Raw genomic sequence first — 26,686 nt, forward strand, 5'->3', positions numbered from 1 at the left:
GGAAATTGGAGTTTCTTGGAATCAATATGGATTTTGGTGGATGTCTGCAACTAGCCGATGTGGAAACCATCGGGAGAGGCCACGTAAATACATCTGTCGGCCACGTCTATATTCGGCAGTGACTGATATGAGGATACGACGATGATTGATTCAAATTACGACTTTGTGATGTAAGAAAATGTAATCCCGCCAGTTTTATTCGACGCTTATTTTACTTTGCTTAGAAGATTGTGGACTACTGCTGAATAGAGTGTGGTAGTACTCGTATTAAGATACAAGGACACTGAATGGGGCAGATGGCGAAAATCATAGTGATCAGCCTAAATATAGATTTATAACATATTTGGTCACTTTATAAAAGTGTGAGTATTCTCGTATATAGTTTGTGTGTGTGTAACTCTTTCTTGGCATGTTCTATTAATATTCTTGCAATTGAGGCTATTTATTGATTTGTTTGTTTACATACTAATTTGTTTTACTGAAGCTTCCTGGAAGATATTCTTCCTTGGAGTGATTTCTTTGCAATAAGATTTAATTCAGCTTATTGAATACTTTCGTGTAAGCACTTATTATTTATGTGTATGGATTGAAATAATATTGTGGGGATTACCAAATAGAGATAAATGACAACACCAGGTATAGTATTTTATGACAACGATATCGCTTTATTAGATGTCAAATCGAGGCAAGCGAGAGAGGCGCGCGCGCAGGCAGCGGTGAGGAGGTGGAGGGCGTGTCTCGAATGATCATGCGCACGCACAGCTCACGCGCTTCTCTCGGGGCCTCACACTCTCGATACATACTCCACGGTAATAAATAATATAAATAAATATCAACAAGTTACAAAATAGCCTTTGGTAAAAAGATTAGATCACTAAAGTGTATATTTTTTTTTGTTGGCTTACAAAATTTTTTTTTACAGTTTTTCGTTTCACGCATTCGTAACTTTCAACTGCTATGTATAAAAAAAATTAGTTACATTTCAACGAAAAATCTGTACAGTCCGTTTTTTTTCTGTAGTGGAACGTTTAGAAATCTTCGGGCGCCAGGTCGAACCTAGGTGGGAAGGTGCCGAAACCGTCAGCAAGGCCAGGACGCGAGCGCTGGGGCTGTGGATGAAACATATGCATTAGTACCGTTACCATCATCTGCAGCTTACGTCACGGTCATGCAGGATCTGGATACTCGGTCATGCCCGGGAGTGAGAGATGCAAGAGAATAACATATGGGGACAACTTCCACAAGGTCTATATCTACGGTGGGGGCTGCACTGCTCATAGTGCTGTAGGTGGCGTGCATTACATTGCCAACTTACATATTAATCTCCAGTGCTGATTTAGGGACGCCCTTTAACGGACGCCTGAATCAGAGAACGATGCTTAGTATCTCGAATTATTGTTGACGGTTCGTAAAATACTTAGTGAAGGAAACTCACCGCCGGACTGACTCCTCTCGCGGCGGAACCCGCGCGTCCCTTGCCACGGAATTTGCTGATGGCCTGCTCGGCAAGGTCTGCCCTTTCTTCGGCTTCCTCCAACTCCTGCTGTGCCTTGCGGAACTTAGCCAAGTTGAGGGCGGCGATTTCTTCGGCTTCCTCGATCTGCCTCTTGTAGGTCTTGATCTTCTGTTGCAGTTTGTCGACCAGGTCTTGCATACGCTCGTGGTTCTTGCGGTCCTCTTCAGCCTGGAAGGTGAGCTCCTTGATGCGCCTCTCAGACTTACGCAGGTTCTTCTGTGCGTCAGCGTGTCTCCTCTGTTCACCGTCAAGCTCGTTCTCGAGCTCCCTGACCCTCTGTTCGAGTTTCTGGATGGCCTTCTTGCCTCCCTTAAGGGCGTTGGCTTCAGCTTCATCCAACCTGACTTGCAGTTCCTTGATCTGTTGTTCAAGGGCCTTGCGGAGTTTCTCCTGGGTCTGAGCGTGGTCTTGTTCAGCGCGCAGCTCGTCGGCAAGACGGGCAGCGTCAACCATGGCCTTCTTGGCCTTCTCCTCAGAGTTCTTAGCCTCGTTGAGGAGCTCGTCGAGGTCGGAGTGCAGGGTCTGCAGCTCGGACTCGAGTTTCCTCTTGGCAGCGGACAGGGAGGCGCTCTGGGCGGACAGCTCGTTGAGCTGTTCGTGAGCGTCGCCGAGTTCCTGCTCGGCCTGGCGGCGGGCACGGTCGGCCTGCTCCAGGAGGGTGCGGGACTCTTCCAGTTCGTTCTGGAGGGCGTTGGCACGGCGCTCCGAGATGCCGAGCTGTTCGCGGGCATCGTCGCGGGCACGCTGTTCCTCTTCCAGAGCGGTCTGGAGGTCCTTGATCTGGGCCTGGTAGCGCTTGATGTTCTTCTGGGCCTCAGCGTTAGCCTTGTTGGCGTGGTCAAGAGCGATTTCGAGCTCGTTGATGTCAGCCTCAAGCTTCTTCTTCATGCGCAGGGCCTCAGCCTTGCCCTTAGCCTCGGCTTCGAGGGAAGCCTGCATGGAGTCGAGGGCACGCTGGTGGTTCTTGCGGGTGTTTTCGAATTCCTCTTCCTTCTCTTGGATGCGTCTGTCGATCTCCTGCCTGACCTGGGAAAGCTCGAGCTGAGCGCGGAGAACCTTGTTCTCCTCCTGTTCGAGGGCAGCCTCAGCCTCCTCAAGAGCAGCCTGGAGCTCGTCCTTCTCAGCCTCAAGGCGCTTCCTGGCCTTCTCGATCTCGTGGATGTTGCGGCCACCTTCACCGATCTGGTCAAGAAGATCCTTGACTTCGTCGGCGAGGTTCTTGTTCTCGCGGCGGACAGCCTCGAGCTGTTCCTGGCCTTCTTCGTAGGCACCCTTGAGACGGAACAGTTCGGTGGAGTAGTTGCGGCACTCCTTCTGGCTGGCATCGAGCTCGGCGGCAAGGTCGTCGACCTTGAGCTTCCATTCTCCGATGATCTTGTCGAAGGCCTTCTGCTTCTTCTCGGCAGCGTTGGCAATAGCGGTGGCACGGTCGACCTCGAGCTGCAGGTCCTCGACCTCGGTGGCGAGGCGCTGCTTGGTCTTCTCGAGAGCAACAACCTTCTGGTTGAGGGACTCAATGGTCTCCTCGGCTTCGGCGAGGCGGGCCTGGAGCTTGCGCTTGGCCTCCTCGAGTTCCTCGGAGCGGGCAACACCCTCGGACTCGTACTTGGAGCGCCAGAGCTGAGCCTCGGCGTTGGCCTTGGAAAGCTGGCGTTGAAGATCAGCCTTGCCTTCGGCTTCCTCCTCGACCTGTTCGCGGATGTTGTCCAGGTCGTGCTCGAGGTTGCGGAACTTGCCAAGAAGGGTGGCGCGTTCCTGTGGGTGAAATATATAACATTATATAGGGTTCAGAAGGGAGTGAAATATATTAAAATACACTTTATGTATGAATACATACCCTGGCCTCCTCGTCGGCGAGCCTCTTGGTGTCCTCGAGTTGAGTGGTGAGGGACACCTTGATCTTGGACAGCTGAGACACCTGGGACTCGGCCTCCTCCAACTGGCGGAGAAGGTCGGAGTTCTCGATGGACAGCTTCTTCTTGGCGGCATCCAGGTCGTTGAGGGTGCGGTTGGCCTCATCAGCCTTACCCTGGACCTCGTTGAGCTGGTGCTGCAGCTGCTTGACGATCTTCTCTTGGGCAGCCTGGATAATATATTTGTATTAAAAAGCTTGCAATGATTATATTTAATGCAAAATATGCTTAATATACCTAGAAAGTATATTATATGATTGGTAAACGTGTCAGTGTTTGTTATTATTATGTAATAAGTCAATGTTTCTTTTTCAGATTAGTGAAAAATTAAAATTCATTTGAAAATAATTATTTTAAAATTGAAAAGATTACAAAACATTATCATGCTTCTTCTTTTTAAATTTTCATGCAGTTCTTTATTAGGTTTTTTGGAATGTTAACGTATTATTAGGAGTGTTGTTCACACGTTGAGGCGGTTTTAGCTTTCATGCTACACCTAATCGAGTGAAAATATTATTAGTGTATTACAATGAGTTTTATTGTATGGGATGGGTTATGTGTTTCCATGTGTGGTGTTTTGACTTTAATCTCCATTTAATAAGCTGCAAAGCGAAGCCCTGTAATGGCAACGGCCAAAACATTGTCTGTTCATCCTTGTACCTTTTCGTTGGACACATGGTCGAGTCCGGCACGAAGGTCATTGACTTCGCTAAAGTACTGAGAGCGCTCTTTCTCAGCCCTGGATAGATAAATAACGACAAAAAAATTTTAGTATACTGTCAACAACCGATAAATACGGTCGAGGAATGAATTGAGAAACATCGATCGTCGATATCACAATGCCGTGTGATGTGTAATGTGGGTCGGAAGGTTCCATGCAAGGTTCACCCCAGGCGGTAGACATGCCTCTACGGACGACATGTTACCTTCTCTCTGGCTACTTGATCGACAGCCGCGCGAGTGTTGTTAAGCTCGTTGTAGCAAGACGCGCGGTCATGCTCAGCCCTGGATGTTGCATTACAGTTCAGTAAATGTAATCTCTATATTTAATTCGGACATAAATCTATCAGTCCCACATGTATCCGTCGACCGAGTTTGATGAGTCACGCGCAGGCGTCGATACATTACTTTTATTTCATTTGTAATTTTATAGCAGTATAAAATATACTCACTTGGCCTTGAGCTTGTTGAGCTGGTCGAGCTGCTCACCCATCTCGGAGACGGCATCGTTGTGCTTCTTGCGGAGGTTGGCAAGGGTAGACTCGTGCTGGATGTTGGCCTCCTCGAGGTCGCGGCGGAGCTTGCTGAGCTCAGCCTCGCGCTTCTTGTTCAGCTCAATCTGAGCGGAGGTGGCGCCACCGGCTTCCTCAAGGCGCTCACCCAGCTCCTCGAGCTCGCGGGCGAGGTCGGCACGCTGCTTCTCGGCCTTGGCGCGGGCTTGGCGTTCAGATTCAACCTCTTCCTCGAGCTCTTCGATGCGGCCTTGCAGTTCCTTGATCTGTTTCTGGAGCTTGCTGACAAGCGACTGCTCGTCCTCCAGCTTGGCGGTGAGGGAGGAGATCTCCTTGTCCTTGCGCTGGATGGTCTGCTCGAGCTCCTTCTTGTTGCGCTCCAGGTCGGCGACGGCCTCCTGGGTGAGCTTGAGGTCGCCCTCCACCTTCCTCCTCTGCTTCTCGACGTCGGCGCGCAGCTTCTTCTCGCGCTCCAGAGAGTCCTCGAGCTCGTCGAGGGTCTGCTCGAGCTTCTGCTTAACCTTGTTGAGGTGGTTGACCTTGTCCTCAGCGGCCTGGAGCTCTTCAGAGGTCTTCTGGTTAGATTCGCCCTGGAGCTTCTTCTCCTTGTTCAACTTGTTGATGAGCTCGTCCTGGTGGGCGATCTCGTCGTTCAAGTTGCGGATCTGGTGGTCCTTGGTGGCCTTGTCCTGTTCGGCCTTCTGGACGGAAAGTTCCAAGTCCTCAACATCCTTCTTCAGACCAGAAACTTCCTGTTCCAACTTCTTCTTAGCCTGGAAGAGCTGGTTGCGGGCATCCTCTTCCTGGGTAAGGCGGTCCTGGGTGTCCTACAATACAAAGTAAAACTTCGAATTAGTTCTGTGAGTCAGCTTTTATTTTAAAAAGTATTCGCACACACATCTGTTTCTTGTCAATTAACACATTTAAGAATTAGGCAATTAAAGTTTCGCAATAAAATCCTGTAGGGTGCAGACGTGCAGTTATTTTAAACACGATCGAACTATTTCCCGTGTAAACAAACTTGAGTTTATTTAAAGAATCGCGTCAAGTAAACCGGTGGTGAGTTAACTCACTACATATTTGGTTTGTAATACTATGAGAGATGTTTATCGACCGCAGGAAACTTCACTAATTTTAATTAGATTAATTAGCTGTAGACTTTCATCGCGTCAACTCTGCACGACCTAAATTCAGTTGCTATTTCAGTTCTAGTAATAAAGTTCCAAAGTATCCACTTGCTTGTTCACAGCCTACCATTATTCACTGCCATTCTAATTTAAGTAACAATAGATGCATGCAATCTGTCACTAAGCTACTGAGCAATTACTTAGCTATGCAGTACTCACCCTGAGTTGAGTCTCGAGGTCGGCCTTCTGCGCGCTGAGCTTAGCGGCGCGCTCCTGCACCTCGGAGAGGTTGCCCTCCTTGCCCTCAATTGAGGCGAGCAGAGCGGTCTTCTCCTCGAGGAGCTTGGCGTTGAGGCTCTCAAGCTCCTTGCGGAGCTTCTCTTCCTTCTCGAAAGCCTCCTGGGCCTTCTGAGCCTTCTCCTCAAGTTTCTGTAAATCGTTGACACCTTTAGTTTCCCCGTTCCATTCCGATAAGTGAACCGCGGCCGCCATTGTTTATTAATTAATTAAATATTAATTAAAACATGAATAAAAAAATAAATAGGAATGCAAATGTGTTCGGTTCGTTCGTAGGTATATGGTAGGGTAGGTGGTGCGCGCGCCGCCGACCACTCCGCTACTGACCGCCGCGCCGCTGGAGTTTTCCAGCGGGTGGAACATCGCCCACGCACTCCAACATTGTAAGTATGGAGAAAAGGCGCGCGGAGGGGAGCGGGTTCCAGAAATGGCCGCAGCACCTGCGGTGTCGCGTAACCGACAGGTGGGCGCGGCCCGATCTATTTGTGTTACCCTGAATCACGCGTGCTATATCCGCGTAGAGTGGGTCAGAGTTTATGATCAAATTAATAAAGGGCGATGATTGATGCTTACCGCGAGCTCATCCTCGACACGGGTGACGTTGAGGAGAGGCTTGACCTTCTGCCACAACTTCCACCAGGGCCAGGTGCGCAGTTGCAGGTACTTGCGCAAGTTGCGCTGGACAACTTGGAGAGCCAATCTTTACAAAAATAAAAAAATATGTTAAGTCTCATGCATTGCTAAATAAGGAGCTATGTAAATATGTCTAAGTGTGAATATTCAATATGCCTACCTCTGTTCCTGCAACTTCTTGTACTCCTTACGGGACAGGTAACCACGGATGTAGGCCTGGAGCCAGGAGACGATCTTGGACAGCCTGTCGTCACGCAACTCTTCCATCTGACCCAGGACACCGGCGCGGAAGAATACCTGCTCGTACATGGCAAGTGTTAGGGGGAGGCACGTGGAGTGACAAGGCGAGTTAGCAATGTAATAGGCATCTGATTGAACATTTTACACATTTAAATATTTTTGTTGAATATTACAATACTGAACTTTACCTCATATTGTTGATTAACACTTTTTAAAATTTGAAGTTACAAACAGTTTAAAGCAACACAATGTAAAAACTAAAAAGTATGTTATTAACATTTCATTATGAGTCATCACTGAAGAGTTCACTAAAACAGTAAAGTGTCACAAACAGACGAATAGAAAAGAAAGATAGGGTTATTGCAGTTAACATTTCATGCATTGAGGATAAAGAGAGAAATTTAGTAGTGTGTAGGCTCTGTGTGGCATGCTTGAGGTATACCTTGGTCTTTCCGAGCCTGAAAGACTCCGAATCCAATCCGGTATGTTCGAGAATTTTCTTAGTAGCAACCTCAGGTGTAATTGGTTCTTTGATCAGGTTCGGGCACAGAATTTTGTATCTGCGTTGTAGGAGTACATACAATATGATAACAGTGTTGCTTATGTACGTGTAGGGTAAGGATAGAGGAACACAAACAGGAGTCTAAGTAGCTTGGACTCCGGGGGTGAGCACGTATAGGTTCAAAGTCAAATTATGACACCAGTCTCATAAGGTGCTGAATTCGACAAAGCATTTTTAAGCCTCGCAATCCGCATGTTCGGGGTTTTGGATCGCTCGTCTCAAAGCTAACTACTTTCAGGGGTATAAAGACATGCCTTGGTGTGACCCAGACGGTAGGACTCGACGTCTAAACCAGTAGCATCCAGGATGACTTGGGCGATTTTCTTAGGATCACTTTCCTTTTCCACAGCTTGAGGGGCCAGGATCTTGTAGCTACATTATCAAAATATATGGCACACAATGAGGGAATGTACTGATAAATGTTTATGAGTATACCAATACATAGATACAACGTCCTTGGTATCTTCGGGGGTAACTTGGATGGATCGTGGGGTAAATCACAAGTTTCCAAAAGTGTACAAATACTGGAAAAATTTGGGTAACAAGATGACATTATCTACGTGATTTCTACAGGTGCATACCATTCATCATTCAATATAACTACATCTGATACATACTCGGTGGGAGCAAACCATGTACGATAGGATCTAAAACAAATCTATTTTCTTATAGATTTTAAATAAATCTATTAACTATCACCATGCTATCACCATTCTAGGATGGTATCAACATCTGCCTTGCCTTTGTGTGGCCAATACGATAGCTTTCAGGGTCGAGACCCACTTCCTCCAAACACTTCCTAGCGGCCTCTTTAGGATCTTTTTCTGCTGTCATGGCGACTGGTGCAAGAATCATGTAACTGTTCATTAAATAAAATGTTATTTGAGGTCAGCATCCAACATGAGTGGCTACAGTATTTATATCACTTCACACCTTGATCCAAAATGTAAAGGTGCGAGTGAGTGTAGTCTCATCAAAATAATTTTAGATGTTATTAGTCACGCCTGCACGAATGTCTGATGACGTCAACCGGCAGTCAGCTGCAGTACCAGAATAAAATCGTGTCGAATATACCAGAGTCCAAAGAATTTTGTTTAGACTCACCGACCAAAATTATGTGCGTGCCTTAATAAATTTAATCTTACATATAAAAATAAAATGAAGATATTTGATGACTAGAGATACCATAAATATTTGCCGAATGGGCACTTAGGGACTGAAATAGATTTGTTTGGTATCCTTGAGTTTGGAATCTTACCGGAGCTTGAAGTCAGGGTAGACCATCCTGTTGGGGAAACCTTTACGGCAAATACGGATGCCTTCAAGCACACCGTTACAGGTCAGCTGGTGCATCACAAGGTGAGAGTCGATGAGACCTGCATGACAAAGTGACACATACCGCTCAACACAAAGTACGGAACACAGAACAAAATGCGGGCAAGTTAACTATAAATATAGAATTACTCAGAACAGTTTATCCTAATACAGTGAGAACAGTGTAACCTAATGCAATAGATGTTTTAAGTAAAGTTTATCAAAAATTGTACAATTAATATTTTGTACTCACCAGGCTGCTTCAACTCGTTGGGGATGATACAACGTACGAAGTGAGGCTGGGTAGACCTCAGGGTGGTCATCAGGTTGTTAAGTTGTTCCTGTAGATACAACACGGGTTAGTAATCATGATTTTGGTCCTAAGGCTTTCGTTTAAAAACAGTACTCTCAAATTTTAAGTGTGACAAATATACATTTTTGCAAGCATATTGAATTGAAGATAATTTCTGAGGTCAGTAGATAGTCAGAAATTATATTCGAAACATTTAGAAGCAACACACATGTAAAGCACAATCTGAAGTATTTTTCATAAAGTATATGAAATCTTGTGCATGAACATAAATATCACACATTTAGGTTAAACATAAAAACACACCACAATAATGTTAAACATTCAGCAGCAAAAGTAGCAGAGTATGTTTTTTTAGGTAACTACTTTGCGTCTACAAATTACACTTTTTCGACACACTTAAGTAGGTAAAGTGCGTCTACAATGGGTGAAGGTGAATTATACACACCACACATGTATCATAGCAATACATGTAGGTTTGGGTAATGAGATGGTTCTAAATTACCTTTCAATCAATTCAGGTATCGAACTACAAAAAAACTTAAACAAAATCCGAAGCAGATCTACACTCAGGTAGTTGGTCCTGCCTCAGACGTGGGTGATCAAAAACAAAGAAAACAAAATAAACTAAATAATTTGAAACATTTAAATACCCTGTAAGCGGAGGATACAGTAGCGAAACCACCGCCCTTCTTACCGCGACCTCCTATGGACGTACATTAACAAGCAACGATTAGTACGAGGACAATCACAATGGCGGCACTTAGGACAATACAATACTCGTAGACAAGACACCTGCGGGACTGCGACGACATGAGCTGTGTTTATATAGACATGGACAGACATGATTAAGTGAAAGCGTGCAAGGCTGGCCCTACCGTCTTGGAATTACTAATTTACGATTTACTATGAAAAGTTTATGAAACGTTGCTAGTGATTTCGTGAACAATTCCGTAGATCGGGAGCCAGTCTCAAGCGTGTAGATAGACGAAGACAGTAAGCCACATAGGAGTCACAGAAGCAAATCGCGGTGATTGTATATTCCGGTTTACCCTGTAGAGTGATGATACGGTCTGGAAAGCAGAACCCTTAGCGCGCTTGCCACCAGCGCCTATTTTATTGAAAACATGTGTCAAAATAATGTATGTAGGTGCGGCGGCAATGATTACAGATATAATTTGTAACCAGAGCCAGAGATGTTGCATAGAATTAATGAAATGGACCAAGTGTTGAAGTATTAAGTCTTGGTTGTGGTATTGTTGTGATGTTTGTTTCATGATGACGTCGATGCGGGTGTTGAAATGTGTGAAAGAGCCCAAGGTACCTGTCGTCTTCGATAGGGATATAATCTAGAGGAGTCATCATTCAATTAATTGATTCATATTTGTATAGAGTAAGTTCAATCGTTAAAGTGATACATACCCTTGCCACCGCCGCCACCAGCATCACCAGACTGACCAGGATGGTCAGCAAAGATCTCAACCAACAGTTTGTTCTGACCCTTCTTGAACTGGTCAACGACAGTGTCGTTGAGGGGGTCCTTGTTCTTCTCAAGCCATCCAGTGATGTTGTAGCCGACCTGTATCACAATAAATTGTGGTTGTAGCGACAGAACAATGTGCACGAACCTAAGTCCTTGGGAATTAAAGTCGTGTATGATACCTGTACTAGGTTTCAGAGATACTTACGTTACCGGCGTAGTGACCAATGGCGAAGTGAGCAGCCTGGCAACCGGGCTTGGGGGGTTTGGGCTTCAGGTAAGGAGCAGACTTGCCCAAGTGGTTGTTGTTCAACTTCTCAACGAAGGTCTGATCGGTGGCTTTGGGGAACATAGACTCTTCCTCAAGGATGGAGAGGATACCCATGGGCTGTAAACGTACCAAGAAGATTAGTACACGAAGGCGGCGCAGGCGGTCGAAGTAATGTCTCATTGCTGGAACTGAAGGGAGGAACATTAATACATGATAATTCAAAAGTTTATAATTACATTATCTGCAACTTATCAAAAGAGGTATTTTTCGCAAGTGATTTTAAAATGAGACATCAAAGCATATTATAAATAACTAAAACTATGGTACATATTAAGCGGCATGCAGGTAAATAAATAGAAAAGTAAGAAGAAGTGTATTCATAGTAAATAATTAGAATGTGTGTGGAAGTGTGTATTGTGGTATAAAGCTCTACCTCAATATTTTGTACACTCAAAATGTGCAGATTAAATAATATTATTCCTTTACTCAGGCGATTAAGGTAATAAAGTAAAAACGAAATATAGAGTAAGATATAGACTACGCATTCGTTATTAATTAATATTAATAATTTGGAGGTTCTAACTATTATCAATTATGTATCTAGGTTTCGCGTGCGATCCTAACAGCGGTGTATATATTTACTTGGGACGCGGTAGCTAGATGCAAATTAAAGTATCGGATAAGTTCTGCAGCAGCCTCGCTTGCGTATTGTTGCGTGTGTACAAGCGGATACTGCATGTCTCTGCCTAGTGATACCGTGCCACGGGGTACAGCCAGCAGTTTGCAGGCGATGGCGCAGCTTGAAGCTCTCGCGGCCCTACTTCCTCAAGCTATGCATGTATAACCTCTAATACCTTCTCTATCAAATCAATTGTCGCTTGGAGGTCCATACCAAAATCTATGAAGGTCCATTGAATCCCTTCTCTTTCATATTCCTCTTGTTCTAGGACGAACATGAAATGGTTAAAGTATTGTTGCAATTTTTCGTTGGTAAAGTTAACACAGAGCTGATTAAACCCGTTCATCTGGATCGCGGAGCGACATGTAAAAAAGGATCGAAATACTATGATTAGTTAACTAATTATACTATCATATTAATATTTGTAAAAGTAGTGTGTTGCGTGTTCCTGAAGATTGCATAGATGTAACATTATTACTAGAAAAAGAAAGACACACAGTAGAAGTCACACATAAAACAAAACACAAAGAGCAAACAGCATTGATGGGGTCGCTCGAACATGTCCGAGGACCCCCGTGGCGTGAGCAAGCTTTCATTGTTGCGTTGACGCCAACTACCTTTTCAATAAGGTCAATGCAATTTTGCAGATCCATGCCAAAGTCAATGAATGTCCATTCGATGCCTTCGCGCTGGTACTCTTCTTGCTCCAGAACGAACATGTGATGGTTAAAGAACTGCTGAAGTTTCTCGTTGGTGAAGTTAATGCAGAGTTGTTCAAAACCGTTGAACTGCAGGGAGATAAGTAATGTGGAGGGTTAAGTTTGGGGTGTAGGTACGGCTACGGATTACATTCCGCAGTTATTGTGTGACGAGATGGTAGACCTGAGTGAAGAGAAGAAGTTCGACCAAGCCAGTCCCGCATGGCTTGGAATGTTAATGGTACACGTTATTCCGTCTAGTTGCTCCCAGCGCCGACGGGCATTCGACGATACTCAACGGACTATTACCTTTTCGATAAGATCGATACAAGCAAGCAAGTCCATTCCGAAATCGATGAAGGCCCAGTTGATACCCTCCTTCTTGTACTCCTCTTGTTCGAGTACGAACATGTGGTGGTTAAAGAACTGCTGCAGCTTCTCATTGGTGAAGTTAATGCAGAGTTGCTCGAAACCGTTGTACTTTTGATAAGATCATGAAGGGAGAATTACACACACACACTTTAAGCATTTTACTATTCTATCGCTATGAGCTAGCGGGACAGCTGAAAACTTAACACAACATTGAATAACACCCGAATCCAACCGAGAGTGATGAACACTCGGTGTACCTTTTCAATAAGATCTATGCAGGCGAGCAAGTCCATTCCAAAGTCAATGAACTCCCAGTGAATTCCTTCCCTGGTATATTCTTCTTGCTCCAATACAAACATGTGATGGTTGAAGAATTGTTGGAGTTTCTCATTCGTGAAGTTAATGCAAAGTTGTTCAAACCCATTGTACTAAAGAATAAATCAGCATTAATATCATACGAAATAATAATTATAATTTGTTTTTGTCTACGTCACTACTGGTCTACCTCTACTTTCATATGTCATAGTCTTACTAAGACTAATTATATTTTTTGTACTATTTGGCCTAGCCTTTGAGGCCGGCTCAAGTAACTATACTCACGTCGAAGATCTCGAAACCGGCAATATCCAGTACACCAATGAAGTGCTGCCTCTTCTGCTTGGTGTCTAGAGTCTCGTTACACTTCTTCACGAGCCACTTGAAGAGACGATCGAACATGCCCTTGCAGAGAGCACCGACGGAGTTGGTGACCTGGTCCTTGTTACGACCCTGGGTGACGAACTCGTTTCCGACCTTGATGCGGGGCTTCAACAAGTTCTTGTACAGGTCCTGTACGTCAACACCGAGAAGCTTGGCAACCTTCTCACCATCCTGTAAAGAGAATGAGAAAACGCTTTAAGTTACAGATAACAAACATTTTTATAGTATTTGTCATGTCTATGCTATGGGTATTAAAGATCAAGGAGGTAATGATACTGACCTCAGTGCCGTCGGCCTCAGCCTGTTCCTCGCGACCTCTCTGCTTGAACTGCATGCGACCCATGTGCATGACAGCGGCGGTGATCTTGTATACGTTGTCCTTCTCTTCTTGGGTGAAACCCAGGACGTCCATAGCTTGCTATATTATGAAATAAACATATTAGTACTCAGAAGAAAATGTGGCCCACTCATCAAGAGTTGATTACGTGGACCACACAAAAAGAAGAAAAGATCATAGTCAGAATAGGAAATATAGAAGTTGATGCAAAATAGTTTGTGAATATTTTACAAACAAAAGTCACTATAATTTATAGTAATGAATCAAGGGGTTGAATTTAATAGTAAAAAATAGTGAAAGGAAGAAACAGCTTAAATACTAGAAGTACTTACCGTATTAGAGGTTAATAAAGTAAAAAGATAAGCGTTAGCATAATTAGCGCCTGTGATAAAGTTCATAGTATTCTATAAAGGAGTTGGTGCACAGGGTACGAATTTGTATCTTCACAAATGTGCATGGGGACGGACATACTATAAAATTTAGATACACGTCATGTGTAGTTCCAGAATGTGGAGAGTATCGGACAGGTATAAACAATTTTGTATGTATTTATAAAAACCAAAATTTTCCATTAGCGTCATTGATAATGGTATATTGTCTTATATACTATTCTGTATTGTCTCAATACAGATATATTTGTGCGTATCGTCGCTACTTCTACGGGATTTACTTTTTTCCATTCTCATTCCACTTACGTCCGTCAACGTCGATTCCTCTCCATCATCGATGCCGGGGATAGTAATCTTACCCTGGGCGACGTTATTGTAATCGTATATGTCGTTTGACAACAGACACATTTCTGCCGATTAAACCATAAAGTAGCTATTAACCATTAAATCTAAACAAGAATTTGGCCTAAAGTAATATCCTGAGCCTAACCGTCCCTGTCGTGTCTTTAAACATATTAGTTCATGTGGTAGTGCTTGTGCTGGATCGGATATGGCGTGACACCGTGATAAATAAAACCTGTGCAAAAAGCCCTTTGAACTCTTGCAGGGAGCGGGCAGCATGTGTATGTCAGAAATTTTGAGCCGATGACTAATTTTATAGTCGACTACGCTACGGAAGACATGTTGTTCTATGTGTTATAGTTTAAATTGTGTGGTTTACAATCCAAAGTTAAATAATTTATTATAAAATTGTGTCATGTCTTTCGTTGTGTACTCGAAACAGTCATCCAAAATCGGACCAATCCACGGATATCTGCATCAAGACGCACGCTCCTTGCGCAGGTTCAAGACTTACGATCGTGAGATCGCACTCTTCGGCGTCGTTGATCCCAGGTATACGTGTCTTCCCTTGACTTATGAGGGGATAGTCCGAGATGCGGTTGCTTAGCATCGTTATCTCTGTAAACACCAAAACACCTGACATACGCATGCGATAACCGAGCCGTATGAGAAGTAAGCAAAGCAAGCAGCACTGCGATAGATGAAGTCGACAGGAAAGAATGAGTTGAGCCAGTAGTCAAGTTCTGGACTCACGTCGGTAAGTCTCATTTCCTCGCCGTCATCAACGCCAGGAATACTGGTTTTGCCTTGCGCCACGATGTTGTAGTCATTGATGTCGTTGGACAGTAAACACAGAGCTAAAAATGACACCAATCATAGTCATAAGTGAAAGGTGTCGTCAAACTAAAGGTAGGAAAGGTTCACTCTTCAGTCTTAGAGTTGGTAGGAACTTATGCTAGTCTAGAGGTATCTCGTGTTGTTGGCTGGCGAGATAACGTCGGCCGCCAGTCGGTTTCATGCGAGGTGGCGGCCGAGATACACACAGGGCACTCTCTAACGACCTTCTGCTATACAGAGGTCGGGACTTACGTCGGTCAAAGTACACTCTTCCCCATCATCTACGTTGGGGATGGTAGTTTTTCCTTGTGATATGATGTTATAGTCATAAACGTCGTTGGACAGGAGACACATTTCTAAATTTGAAACAACACATTAATTCACATTATATACAGGTGGTCTCCAACTGTAGTTTGGATGATAAGTAAAATAGTGTGTGTGTTGCTGGATCAAACTTCGCTAAAAGGATAGAGTACAAAATTAAGACACCCTAATCTGAAACTGCATTAAAATATTTTTTCTATCTTTTACAAACTTTCCTACTTAATAGCTTCATAGAAATCTGTAAAGTCCTGTTTAAATCTTTTTTTTTTTGTAAAATAAGAATTATTATAAACGTTTAATGATAGTATCGCGGGACCTTACGTAAAGTTCTCTTCAGTCTGTTATTTAACAACTTTGTAAATATTTCAATGATTATGAAAGTTATTGTAAAGTCCCACGACCCTAAAAGATTTTTTTGTAGACCGAAGTCCATACGCACCCTTAAGTCCGTTGACGGATCCAGACATCATCTGGTAGAAGATGTGGTAAGAACGCTCAAGGGCTTGCTGGGAGATGACACGGGCCTTCTCGAGCAGGTCTGACAAAAAATCACAATATTAAGACAAGTTCAAGATGTAACTCGTTCGGTTAAGTCTTTTAAAAGGAATACTTACAGGTCTCGATATCAGCACCAGCCAGTTTACCGGAGGGTCCGAAGTGGATACGGATGAATTTACCCTAGGAGAGGACGATAGAATATTAAGTTAAGATTCTGTAAAAGATTTACTAAAGACCTTTTTGCATTAAGTCTGATATACTTACGAAACGAGAAGAGTTGTCGTTACGGACGGTCTTGGCGTTACCGAAGGCTTCAAGCACAGGGTTAGTTTGTACGACCTGGTCTTCAAGGGAACCCTTCTTCTCAAGGGTCGGGTCCTTCTTCTGGGAGGCACCGACGGTGGCGAAGTACGCAATTACCTTCTTCGTGTTCTCAGTCTTTCCGGCACCAGACTCTCCGCTGTTGGTGAAATGGGTCTTTGCTTAGTACAAATCGGATAACAAACGTTCTGGACCCCATGGCAAAACTTTGAAAAAAACAACGCCCCTGACCAATACTTGGTGCTTTCTTTATCAATTTTTTGGTGCATTTATAAATCATGTATTTTTTTACTTTAGAGTTTTTACTTGGTTTTTTTAATATTTTGAAGAAACTTACGTAATCAACATAGATTGATTCTCGTGGTTGGTCAACATGTTGACGTAGGCACCGTCGGAAATGGCGAAGATGTGGGGTGGCACCTCCGAACGACGCTTGCCACGGTAGAGCTTGGCGCATCGTGTGGTGTACACGGGGAACCTCTTGTAGGGGTTGATAGCCACACAGAAGAGACCCGAGTACGTCTGTGGTGAACATGACACGGATTAGGTACCCTGCTCAGGACAACAGTTTCTGGTAATGAGACTGATGTTCTTGGTGAGGGAAATTGGGAAGGTGATGGAGAGTGAGAGTATAGTGATGGTGAGGTTGTAGGAAAATACATTCCGTGGACTAAAAGGACGTGGAGGAAAAGGATGTCCCTTTTCCTCCGGACGGATAGGTCGTAGCTTGGTCAGGATTGGTGGGTCGATTTTGAGGAAATGATAAGGTGATCGTGACACACAAACAGTAAAAATTAAAATAAAGCTAAATCTAAAGAAAACACTAAAACAAAGGCGGGTACTGTCTAAGTACTTTGCGCCTTAGTTTTTGAAAAAAAAACCGTTGAAAATGCAGGATTCTCTATAATTTATCTTGGATAATATTGACCATTTTGTTGCTATTTTTATGTAAAAAAAGCATTTGAGATTACTTTTAAAGATTTTCATAGAGTATCCTGCTAATTTTGAAGTTAACATGTTTCGTTAAACAGACGTCATTGAGTCCTGTAAAACAAATGATGGAAAAAGGGCAAAGAGCCGGGGTACAGTAATGATACCTTTCCGCTCTGCGCAAAGAAAAATAGAAAAACTTCCGACGTCACAAACGCGAAAGTTCAAACACAACACAAAACTATTCTAGATAACAATTCTGTAGATTCTAGGAACAGAGATGCTAAAAATGTAAAAAAAAACAACCACAAGAAGATCCTCCGGACGCCTTCGAGTCCTTTTGCACCGACTTGTACAAGACAAATACGGCCCAGGAAGTGTTTAGTTACAAAATGGGTCAAGATTTTTCTCTGTAGACACATTTACTACGATAAGCAACCTTATTTCATAAAGAATAACGTTTAAAAATCTTTAGCGGAAGCTCTAAAATCAATTTACAAACAATCTATTTTGAGAAACATCGGCAGTTTTTTTTTATTTCGTTCTTAATCTTGTAGTCTCTTATAAATTTTGTGCTTCGTTATAATTTTAATAACTTTGTCTTTATAGATATTATTGTTTATAATTGTAATTTATTTACATATTTATTTATAAACTAAACAATAATTAGTTATGTTCCGTTTCGTCGCCAAAATAATAGCGTCGAACGAGAGAGAAACTTTTCTATGGGGACAGAAATATCCAGATGCTAAATAAAATGTACTGAAATAGCTACAGCTGGCATGCCGCTACTTCTATTTATATACCAAATTGAGACATCAATCCAAGATTAATTGCGCCGTTCATGGACATCTATCGCACTTTAAAACTTGGTACCAATCCAATACTATCGAGAAATGTGTCTACTTTGATGAAAGATAGGAGAGGTGAGGTGCATGCACACTGCAAGGCCGGAACTCTTGACCGCTCCCTCGACTTACGTAAATAAGTTTATGGTAATATCTCTGCTTCAAGTTATACAAAACAGAAGCGTCGTTGAGGTATGTCAAGTTGGACATATCCTCGCATTTCTCGTACTTAGGTGGGTTGACTTGAGCAACAAGATCTTTCTTGAAGTCTTTCGTCTGTGGGATAAATGTTTACATTAGTAATAAGTAATGGTAAAGGCGCGCGGAGCGCCTACTTACATAGATCAGTTTCGCATAGTATCGTTGTCGTAGATTGTGGAGTACAGCTGCCTCGTTAAGATAAGTCAAGTCAGCCATGTCCTCGACTTTCTCGAATTTCGGCGGGTTTACTTGTGAGAGGAGGTCCTTTTTTAACGTCATTTCCTGCTCATTTAAGGCAAAGTTTAGTATGGAATTAAATATTATCATGTAAAGATCCTTCCTCCTTCTTACAGTTTTTAGGTCTATGTGGGGTCTAAGACAAAAGCCACCCCTACAGGGACATTAAAGAAAATTATGCATAACTGAAATCTTGATTGATTGTTACGTCATTATCGTATCTACTTGAAGTTGTACATTTATGATTTATACTAATTGTCATATTGCAATCTTATTTATATGAAGTTCTACTAATGTTGCAAAATATTGCAAGTTTGCATTGCCATGTTGATAATCCCTATCAGGATATGCAAAACATGATTACCTCGCCACCAGGCAGGTTGACGGTCACCAATTCACCCTTGGTGGCCTTGATCTCGCCCTGCACGAAGCCCTCCTTCTCGTCAGGCACCCAGCATGCTTTCTTGCCATCGTAAGGCTTGCTCTGGTCGATACGCTTCTGCTCCAGAGAAACGAACAGGTATGGAGTCGGATCGGGGTCCTCGCCCTCTTGGACTACTGGCTTCGGCATTTTCGGAGGGCTAACGAGACTTTTGGGCTAGTCGAGACACGAGAACGTTGCCCTGGAGCCTTCCTGCAACACACCCGGCACGTTAGTGAACCGACACGACTTTATCGACGGAGATAAAGCGGCCGAGAGGCGCGTGCGGCTATTTGTGGCTGTAACCCGAGTAGTGGCCGGCGCGGGAACGGTGCCAGCTCGCTAGTTTGCGTAACGACGACTTTTATGCTCGCGTTTTTTATTAGCTTACACCGTACGGCCCTTCACGGATGTTACGTCACAGAGGTATGCGAGCCTGGAGACCCGCCAACCGATTTATCCGTCAGTGGATTGTTTATTGTCTTTTATGGTGCTGGCTGATGGGTCACTGTTCACAACACCTGTTGGATCATTGATATCGATTGCCTTCTTATAATCGGTTATGAAATTCTATTGATTGATTTATTTTTGTTTCAGTTAATCACTTAAGTTAATCTCATTGCATGTGTTCTATTTCAAAGTGTCAGCATCAGCATCAACTAATTGATCACTTTCTATTACAATTTAATAAATTATTCTAATATTTTGTTTATCCAAATTATTTGATTTATTTAGGACAACAAATTATTTATCAAAGTGTTCAGTCACTTCAATTAATTTCCTGATTCAGTTCCAAAAAGTGTTTTACTTGATTGCATCTCATTAACATGTCAATCGGATCGGTAACATAAAATAGATTAGCGATTACCAATAATTGCACTGAGTATCAATAAGCCATCAATAATCCGGTCGTGTCGAGTGAACCACAAACCAGCAGCACAAAGCACGGCGACCACTGCACAATCAATCCACTGCACGCATAGATCAGCTGTCGCTCCGTACGTCACTAGAACCTCGATGCACCACTGCAGGCACTCGCGATGCCACTACTACGGTTATGCACTCCACTAATAGTTGCACGTGCACGCGGCGCGTGCGTCTGTACTCACGTTAGAAGCCGTTCTGACCGGCGGCGGGGTGCTCCGCTGCTTTTTATACGCGCAATACGATACCATCGCGCGCGATCACCCCATTTTAGGCGGATGCCAGCCTGGGCTACAGCTACACTTTCAGACGAGCTTAGCTTTCACTAGGGCGGGAACGCGCGCAGCGGCGCTTCCGAGCCGCCGGCGCTCGCGCATTGTATTCGATAAATCATTTAAATATTGATTTTTGTTAATGAATGCTTATGTTTATGTTTATTTAACAGCGGTCCAGATAGTCGGCGATTGGTTGCTGTAATTGAAAACAGGTCTATGGGTAATAATGAGTTTTACTAGGTACTAACAATATAAACATCGGGCCGGACGATTGATTGGTATGGGAGTATACCTGATTAATTCGGATTTATTTGTTTTCATGCAAGTGAGATTTTATTCGAATTGAAAATTACAGTGAGAAAAAAAATATGGAATTTCCTCTATATTTTTTTAATTGTTTCTATCACATTTGTTATCAGTCTTTCGAAATGAAATTAATGAAATCAACAAGAATTGACTAAAATTAACTAAGTTCCACTTTCACGTGTTGCAATGATTCGTGTTTCCCGTGTCGTTGACTCCGTTGACGTTGACTCTGCATTTAATTTATTTACTTAAAATCATGTTTCGTCGTAATTATGGTTTATTGGCCATAAGATAGCAAATATTTTGCCACTAACATATTTCAGTAGCAGCTGAAAAAATGTCATTTACTATGTCATAATTTGTAAGGCTTTAATCTGGTTATTTGTGAAACATATAATTATGTTACGATTTACGCACAGAACTTGTTTGTACCGCTTTTTTGAAAATAAATAAAGAATAGGAAAAGTAAAATAGCAAAACATGAATATGCTAACAACATATAACTTTTGCAGGAAAGTATGAAATTATGAAAGAACGATTGTAGGATGTGATTCTGTGACCTATTAAGTAAAAAGGTCACAGACAGAGTAGTTATCATCGGATGAGTTTAAAACATTAAGGCAGATGCGCCTCTAAAGTTATTGTTTGCAAATGTTCTTAAAATCTTTAAAATATTTTTGTAACGTGTGTTTACACGTACATATCACAGTCATTAGTGTCTTTATTAATTTATTAATAGTATCGGTTCATAACTTAAGTAGTTAGTAATTAAGAAACCAGACTAGAACTTTTACCCAAGAATTAATGTTGGGAATAAATGCAGTACTTATTTATTAGGCAAAATTATTATTTGATTTATAATAAGTCTTTTTTAATTTTTGGCTAGTTTGGTAAGATTATTGGATACTGAGTATTGGGACCAAAATTTTGTTGAACTTTTATTTTAATTTGAAATAGAAGAAATATGAATGAGCTGATGTTCTGCGTTGTTCTTAACAGAAATTAAAGAATAGACATACTATTGTTTATTTGATAAAGAATTGCTACTTAGTTGGAGACCACCACGTGAATTTCGTATGTGTTTTTCCTAGTGGAACAAATATCAATTGCAGATCATTATCATTTTTTTTTCTGGGCGGGGATCAAATTAATATTACGTTATTGCACTTTTCGTAATATCACTTAGAATGTTTTTTTGTAATTGCTCAATGAGTTTCACTACATTTTCCATTCAAATAAGTAATAACCAGTATGTTTCGTATATATGTTGTGTGTATGTTATGCTCCACCGTTTGTCAATGGTGTCTAAATAATCTTAGAAAGTACATATAACTCTGGTGGTTTCGAACCTGCACCCGCATGCATGAGAAGCGAACGTCGTAAACCTCCAGACCACCAGTTTGAAAAAAAAAAACAAATATTTACAAAGCCTTGAATTCTAAACCTGCAATAGATTTTCATTTGTTTATTGTTAATTAGGCACAAACAACACGTTTATACAAATCATGTATTATTATTATTAAAACTAATTTATTATCTACATGTTTGATCAATTTAATATTTTTATATACAACACTTTATTGAAGTTATTCTTGTTCTCTTCGCCAAAACGGAAGCTATATAAACCGTATATTTAAATAGGTAATTATATAAGCTACATAAATCAAAGGAAATATTTTGTTTACGTTATTATTTGACTTTTAAGTCATGTTAGTACTTAAATAAATAAATACACTTTGACTGAATATTAGTTTTACATTGTTCTCACATAGTTGAAGCAATCGAAACAATGAAACCAAGAATTGTATTGTGAATCTGATTGAAAAAGAGTAACCTATGGAGTTTCTTGCTCGTTCTTCTCCATAGGAATCTACACTTTGGAACGAGCAAATAGATTCACTAGAGGACTGACCGACAGACAGACGTTCAAAAGTGCCTTCCTGGTCTATTTGAAATAAATAATTTTGACTTTACTTGAATATTGTGTAAAGGTTACAAGTACATTCTAGAGTTGTAAGAAAGTTTTGTCTTCATTGATTCAAGAAAATTACAAGAGTGTTATTCGACATTTTATTGTATGCATTGCAGATGAAGAAGTACGAGTATGTATGTATGTTGAAATAGATTGACAGGTTAAAGTAAAGAATACAAGTATACACGTGGTTTACTTGTGTATAGTGCAAGACAAAGACAGAAGATCAACACTGTCTGTTTATGTGTTCCAGTTTCTGATATATTGTGCCTACGGTACATCAGTATTGTATTACTCTTGCTAATAAACGGACGTGATTGAATTGATTTGATTGCAACATGATAAATAATTTAGAGTTAATGTAGTTTTATAGAAAATCGTATCGCAAATTGTTAATTATGTATTTTTGTTTTTTTATAAAAGGGGATGTACTGTGCCTACTGTAAATCAGTATTGTATTAATCTTGCTAATAAACGGACGTGATTTATGGAGTGATCGTTTCATTGCAATACTCATCAACCTTATATAAACTGCTACACTGCAAACCCATACAAGCACAATATGCATTCATTTCTTCCTTTACAGTTTAGTCTACCAGATGTATATGGATATTATACTTTAATTTGATTTGAATCACATAACTGGTAAAAAAAAATTGCGTTGTGCGGACGTGACCTTGTGTGTTTTTAATCGACTTCATTACATATTACTTGTTATATATTATAATACATAAAGAGTTGAGTACAGAGTTTGTTGGAACACGCTAATCTCCGGAACTACAAGTCCCATTTGATTAATATTTTTTGAGTTGTGTAGTGTATTTATCGAGGAAGACTATCGTGTATAAAACATCACGCCACGATCTATGGGAGCCTAAAGTCAGCCAAAATCTCACACGAGTTGCAAATTTTAGGTAATTGGTATCCAACTGATAAAATATAGTACCTTTGATGCCGAGTTCGAAATACCATTTAGTCATAGGTTTGATTTGAGTTTAAATGATTATAACGGTTTTTATAATTTGCAACTATGTCTATACATATCCTATGATGTAGATTTGGTCATTTTACAAATAGATTTGCCCTTCTGTTTTCCTTAAGTCATTACGCCATTCATAAAATAATGTCGATAATTGGATCTCAATCACCTTTCTGTGTACTAAGAAAAATGGCGTTTTGTTATGATAATCGTGATGTTCACGAGACAATCAGCTGTTGTATCAGATTCCCGAGCGAGTTAAGATTAGAAAATAACAAAAAATAGTTCGTAAATCGTTGCCAATTAAAAATAAACATACATAGGTAGATACATGTAGTCATGTAGTGTTACACGATGTCGCTTCGATAATATCGCTCGATGACTCGATTAAAACTAATGAGTATCAGTGAATCTCCGCCCACAGCACACCTCTACAGTCTAGTTCAAATTATTTCTAATGCAATAGCAACGTCACGCCTTTTATCCCCGAAAGGGTAGGCAGAGGTGCTCATTACGACACGTAATGCCGCTATACAATGTACACCCACTTTTCACCATTTGTGTTATAGTCCCATGTAATAGGGGGTGAGCCTATTGCCATATACTGGACACAATTTCAGACTTCGTGCTACTACTGAGAAATTTTCGAAAAACCGAAAAAATGCCCAGTAATACTTTCTAATGCAATAGCTTTCTTTGGGTTTATTTGAGTACATAGTTTACAAGCGTTTATCTACTTCTTTTACGTGCTTTAATCAGTTGACCTCCGGTAACTTTCATTCTTACAATGAAATACAACACTTAAGTGTTTTTTGCCACCTTTGTCGAAAAAATATTTCAAATTCGTAATTATGTTAGTATATAACCACCGAAGAATCAGTGCTTGTTAAAATAATTTACCAAGAAAACGTGAGAAATAGAAATGCAAGCGACAACATAAGCTTTCTACTGCAATTTCACGAACATAATCATAGCAGTAACTCATAAACTCAGTCGGATAGTGAGAGGAGTGACCTGCATGGCACGTGCGCGCAATATTTTCGTTAAGATCCGCTCCTTGTCATAACACGCCACATATCTCCGTGTGTAACTCACTGCTGATGGTCCTAAGTATGACCAGGAACAAAATATGTTAGAAATGTAGTGTTTCACAAATTGTTCAGGTAGTAAGCGTAATACGTATATTATTCTCTCATAATTAAAGCCAATGTAGCCAAGAATTGTATGGTAAATTTGATTAAAAAAGAGAAACTTATGGTGTTTGCTCGTTCTTCTCTATAGGAACTTAATAGAAAATAGCTTGACTAGAGGACTGACCGACAAAAGCTTAGACGTTAAAATTGTTGCTTCTATGTGTTAAATGGTCAAAAAAAGAACTTTCGATTCTCTTATCGGGTCAACAGAATCTAATATGTACTTATATTTTTAGATTTTCTTAACAATCTTCTTCATAAAGGCACACAATTGCAAGCTCAATCACTGACTGCAACACGAGACCATTTACATAGTTATGATACGCACATGCAATACATGCATATAACTATGAACCGTAATACTATAGTAATTTTTCATACCAACCATTCCAGACCACCCAACTGAGGAGTGATCATAAATATACATGTATTCGCATGCCCCATGAGACATTAGCTTAACTTCTATAGCTCCAAGTCTCACGCCACATATTGTGTTCACGAGTTGTGAGACTTTTCCACTGTCACTGATTTATTATTTGTTTCTTTTTCTGTATCTAGTCTAGTCTACATTACTGGTTTCTTAATTTCACTTACACTTTGTATATTATAACCACAACAACAGAGAATTGTGTTTTACGAACTATTCCGAATCCTTTTGATATCCCACTATACGATGAAGATCACTACAAGTTATATACCAATAACCTTGACTACTCAAGAAGTAGTCGATCTCTTTCGCACACAAGAGAATCTCCTACGTCACACGCTGACGTCATCACTCCAACATTATCTTAACAAGGATTAAGTAAACCTCACACTAAATTCGTTAGCGTGTAAATAACATGCGCGTGGGCATGTGCATCGTCGTTTATGCCTTTATATGTCCGTCTGAGTCATCCTTGATAATGTTTGTTTGTGTGTGTTATTCTTTTACAGGATTTCAGTTAGTGTCAGTTCCAGTGAAATGAGTTTCGGTAGCACTGTCAAAATTAAATGACCTGATAAACGTAACTTATTTATCGGTATTACTGATAATACATTTTTGGAAATCGAATATGGGGGCGATATATATTCGATTTAATAAAAATTTGCAAAACACTAGAATCGAATTTTGGACCCCTCATATCGTGCAAACGGCTACTCGATCAATGAGTTACTGACAAAACTAAGAACGAAAAGAACCAATACCTACCGCTCAAACAATTTTAGTTTTTATTAATATAATTTCATAGGAGATATAATGGCTTACAGAATACATAAAAAACATCAATGAATGTAGACAAATAGCAAGGCATGCGAGGGCGAGCTATAACTGTGCGGCGGTTACGTCATCAACTCACATAGAGATTTCATCTTTACGGAGATGAATCATTAATATCAATATTTGATCTATTAAGAAGAGGATGGTGGTAATAATCCAGTTCGTGGTTCACAGAATGGGTTTGTACTTCTAATTCTCCTAAGGCCAGTCTTGATAAACCTCAAGTCAACGTCTTGATGATCATATTTTAAGGATAAGACTTTTCCGGAGCTGCGGACTGCCTAACGGGTTAGCGGGGCTCCAGCTTAACCCCTGGTATGCCGGAATACAGATCTACGCGAAACACAATGTCTTTTTTATTACGTGTCATATACTGACAGAGAAGATGTTGAAGCAGGAGTTGGAAGGGGGTAGTTTTTAGTTAGTTAGAGTCTGACACTCACTCTTGCCTCGCGCAAGTTGGGACATAGTATGATTTTGTCCCCTTAAAAAACAAATATATTATGTGTCAAAATTGATAGATACCTTAACTGAACAGTAAGATGAACTTCATTAGTCTCTTGCCTAACGCAACTAGCATAGTATCATTTGGGAATTCTACTTACTTTTTTAAGAAGACGTATTGATATTATTACTTAATCACAGTTCCAATATTTGCACAAACCAGGTCGAGTGAATGAGATGACTCAAACGTATCTGGGTGAGGATAAATAGGATTATTCATTTGCGAGCTAATTCGGGAGTCGGG

The 26,686-nt window shown here is 41.2% G+C and overlaps 1 protein-coding gene across 50 annotated transcripts; it reads right to left on the reverse strand.

Moving 5' to 3' along the window:
* Positions 1 to 639: 639 nt before the first annotated feature.
* LOC118269387 (myosin heavy chain, muscle) lies at positions 640 to 20,239 on the reverse strand. 50 transcript variants are annotated; one of them, XM_050700238.1, is made up of 25 exons: positions 20,138 to 20,239; positions 18,972 to 19,241; positions 18,302 to 18,445; positions 16,729 to 16,913; positions 16,335 to 16,530; positions 16,187 to 16,250; positions 16,012 to 16,110; positions 15,165 to 15,268; positions 13,624 to 13,761; positions 13,245 to 13,514; positions 12,902 to 13,072; positions 10,833 to 11,012; positions 10,567 to 10,723; positions 9,798 to 9,850; positions 9,088 to 9,175; positions 8,779 to 8,896; positions 7,775 to 7,892; positions 6,879 to 7,015; positions 6,659 to 6,785; positions 6,008 to 6,217; positions 4,602 to 5,488; positions 4,090 to 4,168; positions 3,354 to 3,599; positions 1,436 to 3,271; positions 640 to 1,109 (listed from the first exon to the last, which is right to left on the reverse strand). In XM_050700238.1, the coding sequence occupies exons 2-25, from the start codon at positions 19,176 to 19,178 to the stop codon at positions 1,029 to 1,031; spliced, it is 5,895 nt and encodes a 1,964-aa protein (XP_050556195.1). In that variant the 5' UTR covers positions 19,179 to 19,241; positions 20,138 to 20,239; the 3' UTR covers positions 640 to 1,028. The 50 variants fall into 50 exon arrangements, with proteins under 50 accessions (XP_050556195.1, XP_050556137.1, XP_035440369.1 ...); XM_050700180.1 differs by lacking the exons at positions 7,775 to 7,892; positions 9,798 to 9,850; positions 12,902 to 13,072 and adding exons at positions 7,401 to 7,518; positions 10,197 to 10,255; positions 12,192 to 12,362 and having other exon boundaries at positions 20,138 to 20,235; XM_035584476.2 differs by lacking the exon at positions 15,165 to 15,268 and adding an exon at positions 15,501 to 15,604 and having other exon boundaries at positions 20,138 to 20,216.
* Positions 20,240 to 26,686: the final 6,447 nt, after the last annotated feature.

This window comes from Spodoptera frugiperda, chromosome 2 (genome assembly GCF_023101765.2).
Source record: "Spodoptera frugiperda isolate SF20-4 chromosome 2, AGI-APGP_CSIRO_Sfru_2.0, whole genome shotgun sequence".
In the NCBI taxonomy this organism is placed as follows: Eukaryota; Metazoa; Arthropoda; class Insecta; order Lepidoptera; family Noctuidae; genus Spodoptera; species Spodoptera frugiperda.

Excerpts from the sequence above, each read along its gene's own strand:
- LOC118269387 (XM_050700180.1), bottom strand. The coding sequence starts at position 19,178 with ATGCCGAAGCCAGTAGTCCAAGAGGGCGAGGACCCCGATCCGACTCCA. Across the intron at positions 4,169-4,601 it reads CTCAACAAGCTCAAGGCCAA|GGCTGAGAAAGAGCGCTCTC; the intron begins GTGAGTATATTT and ends TTATCTATCCAG. Across the intron at positions 1,110-1,435 it reads CGAGAGGAGTCAGTCCGGCG|CCCCAGCGCTCGCGTCCTGG; the intron begins GTGAGTTTCCTT and ends TTTCATCCACAG.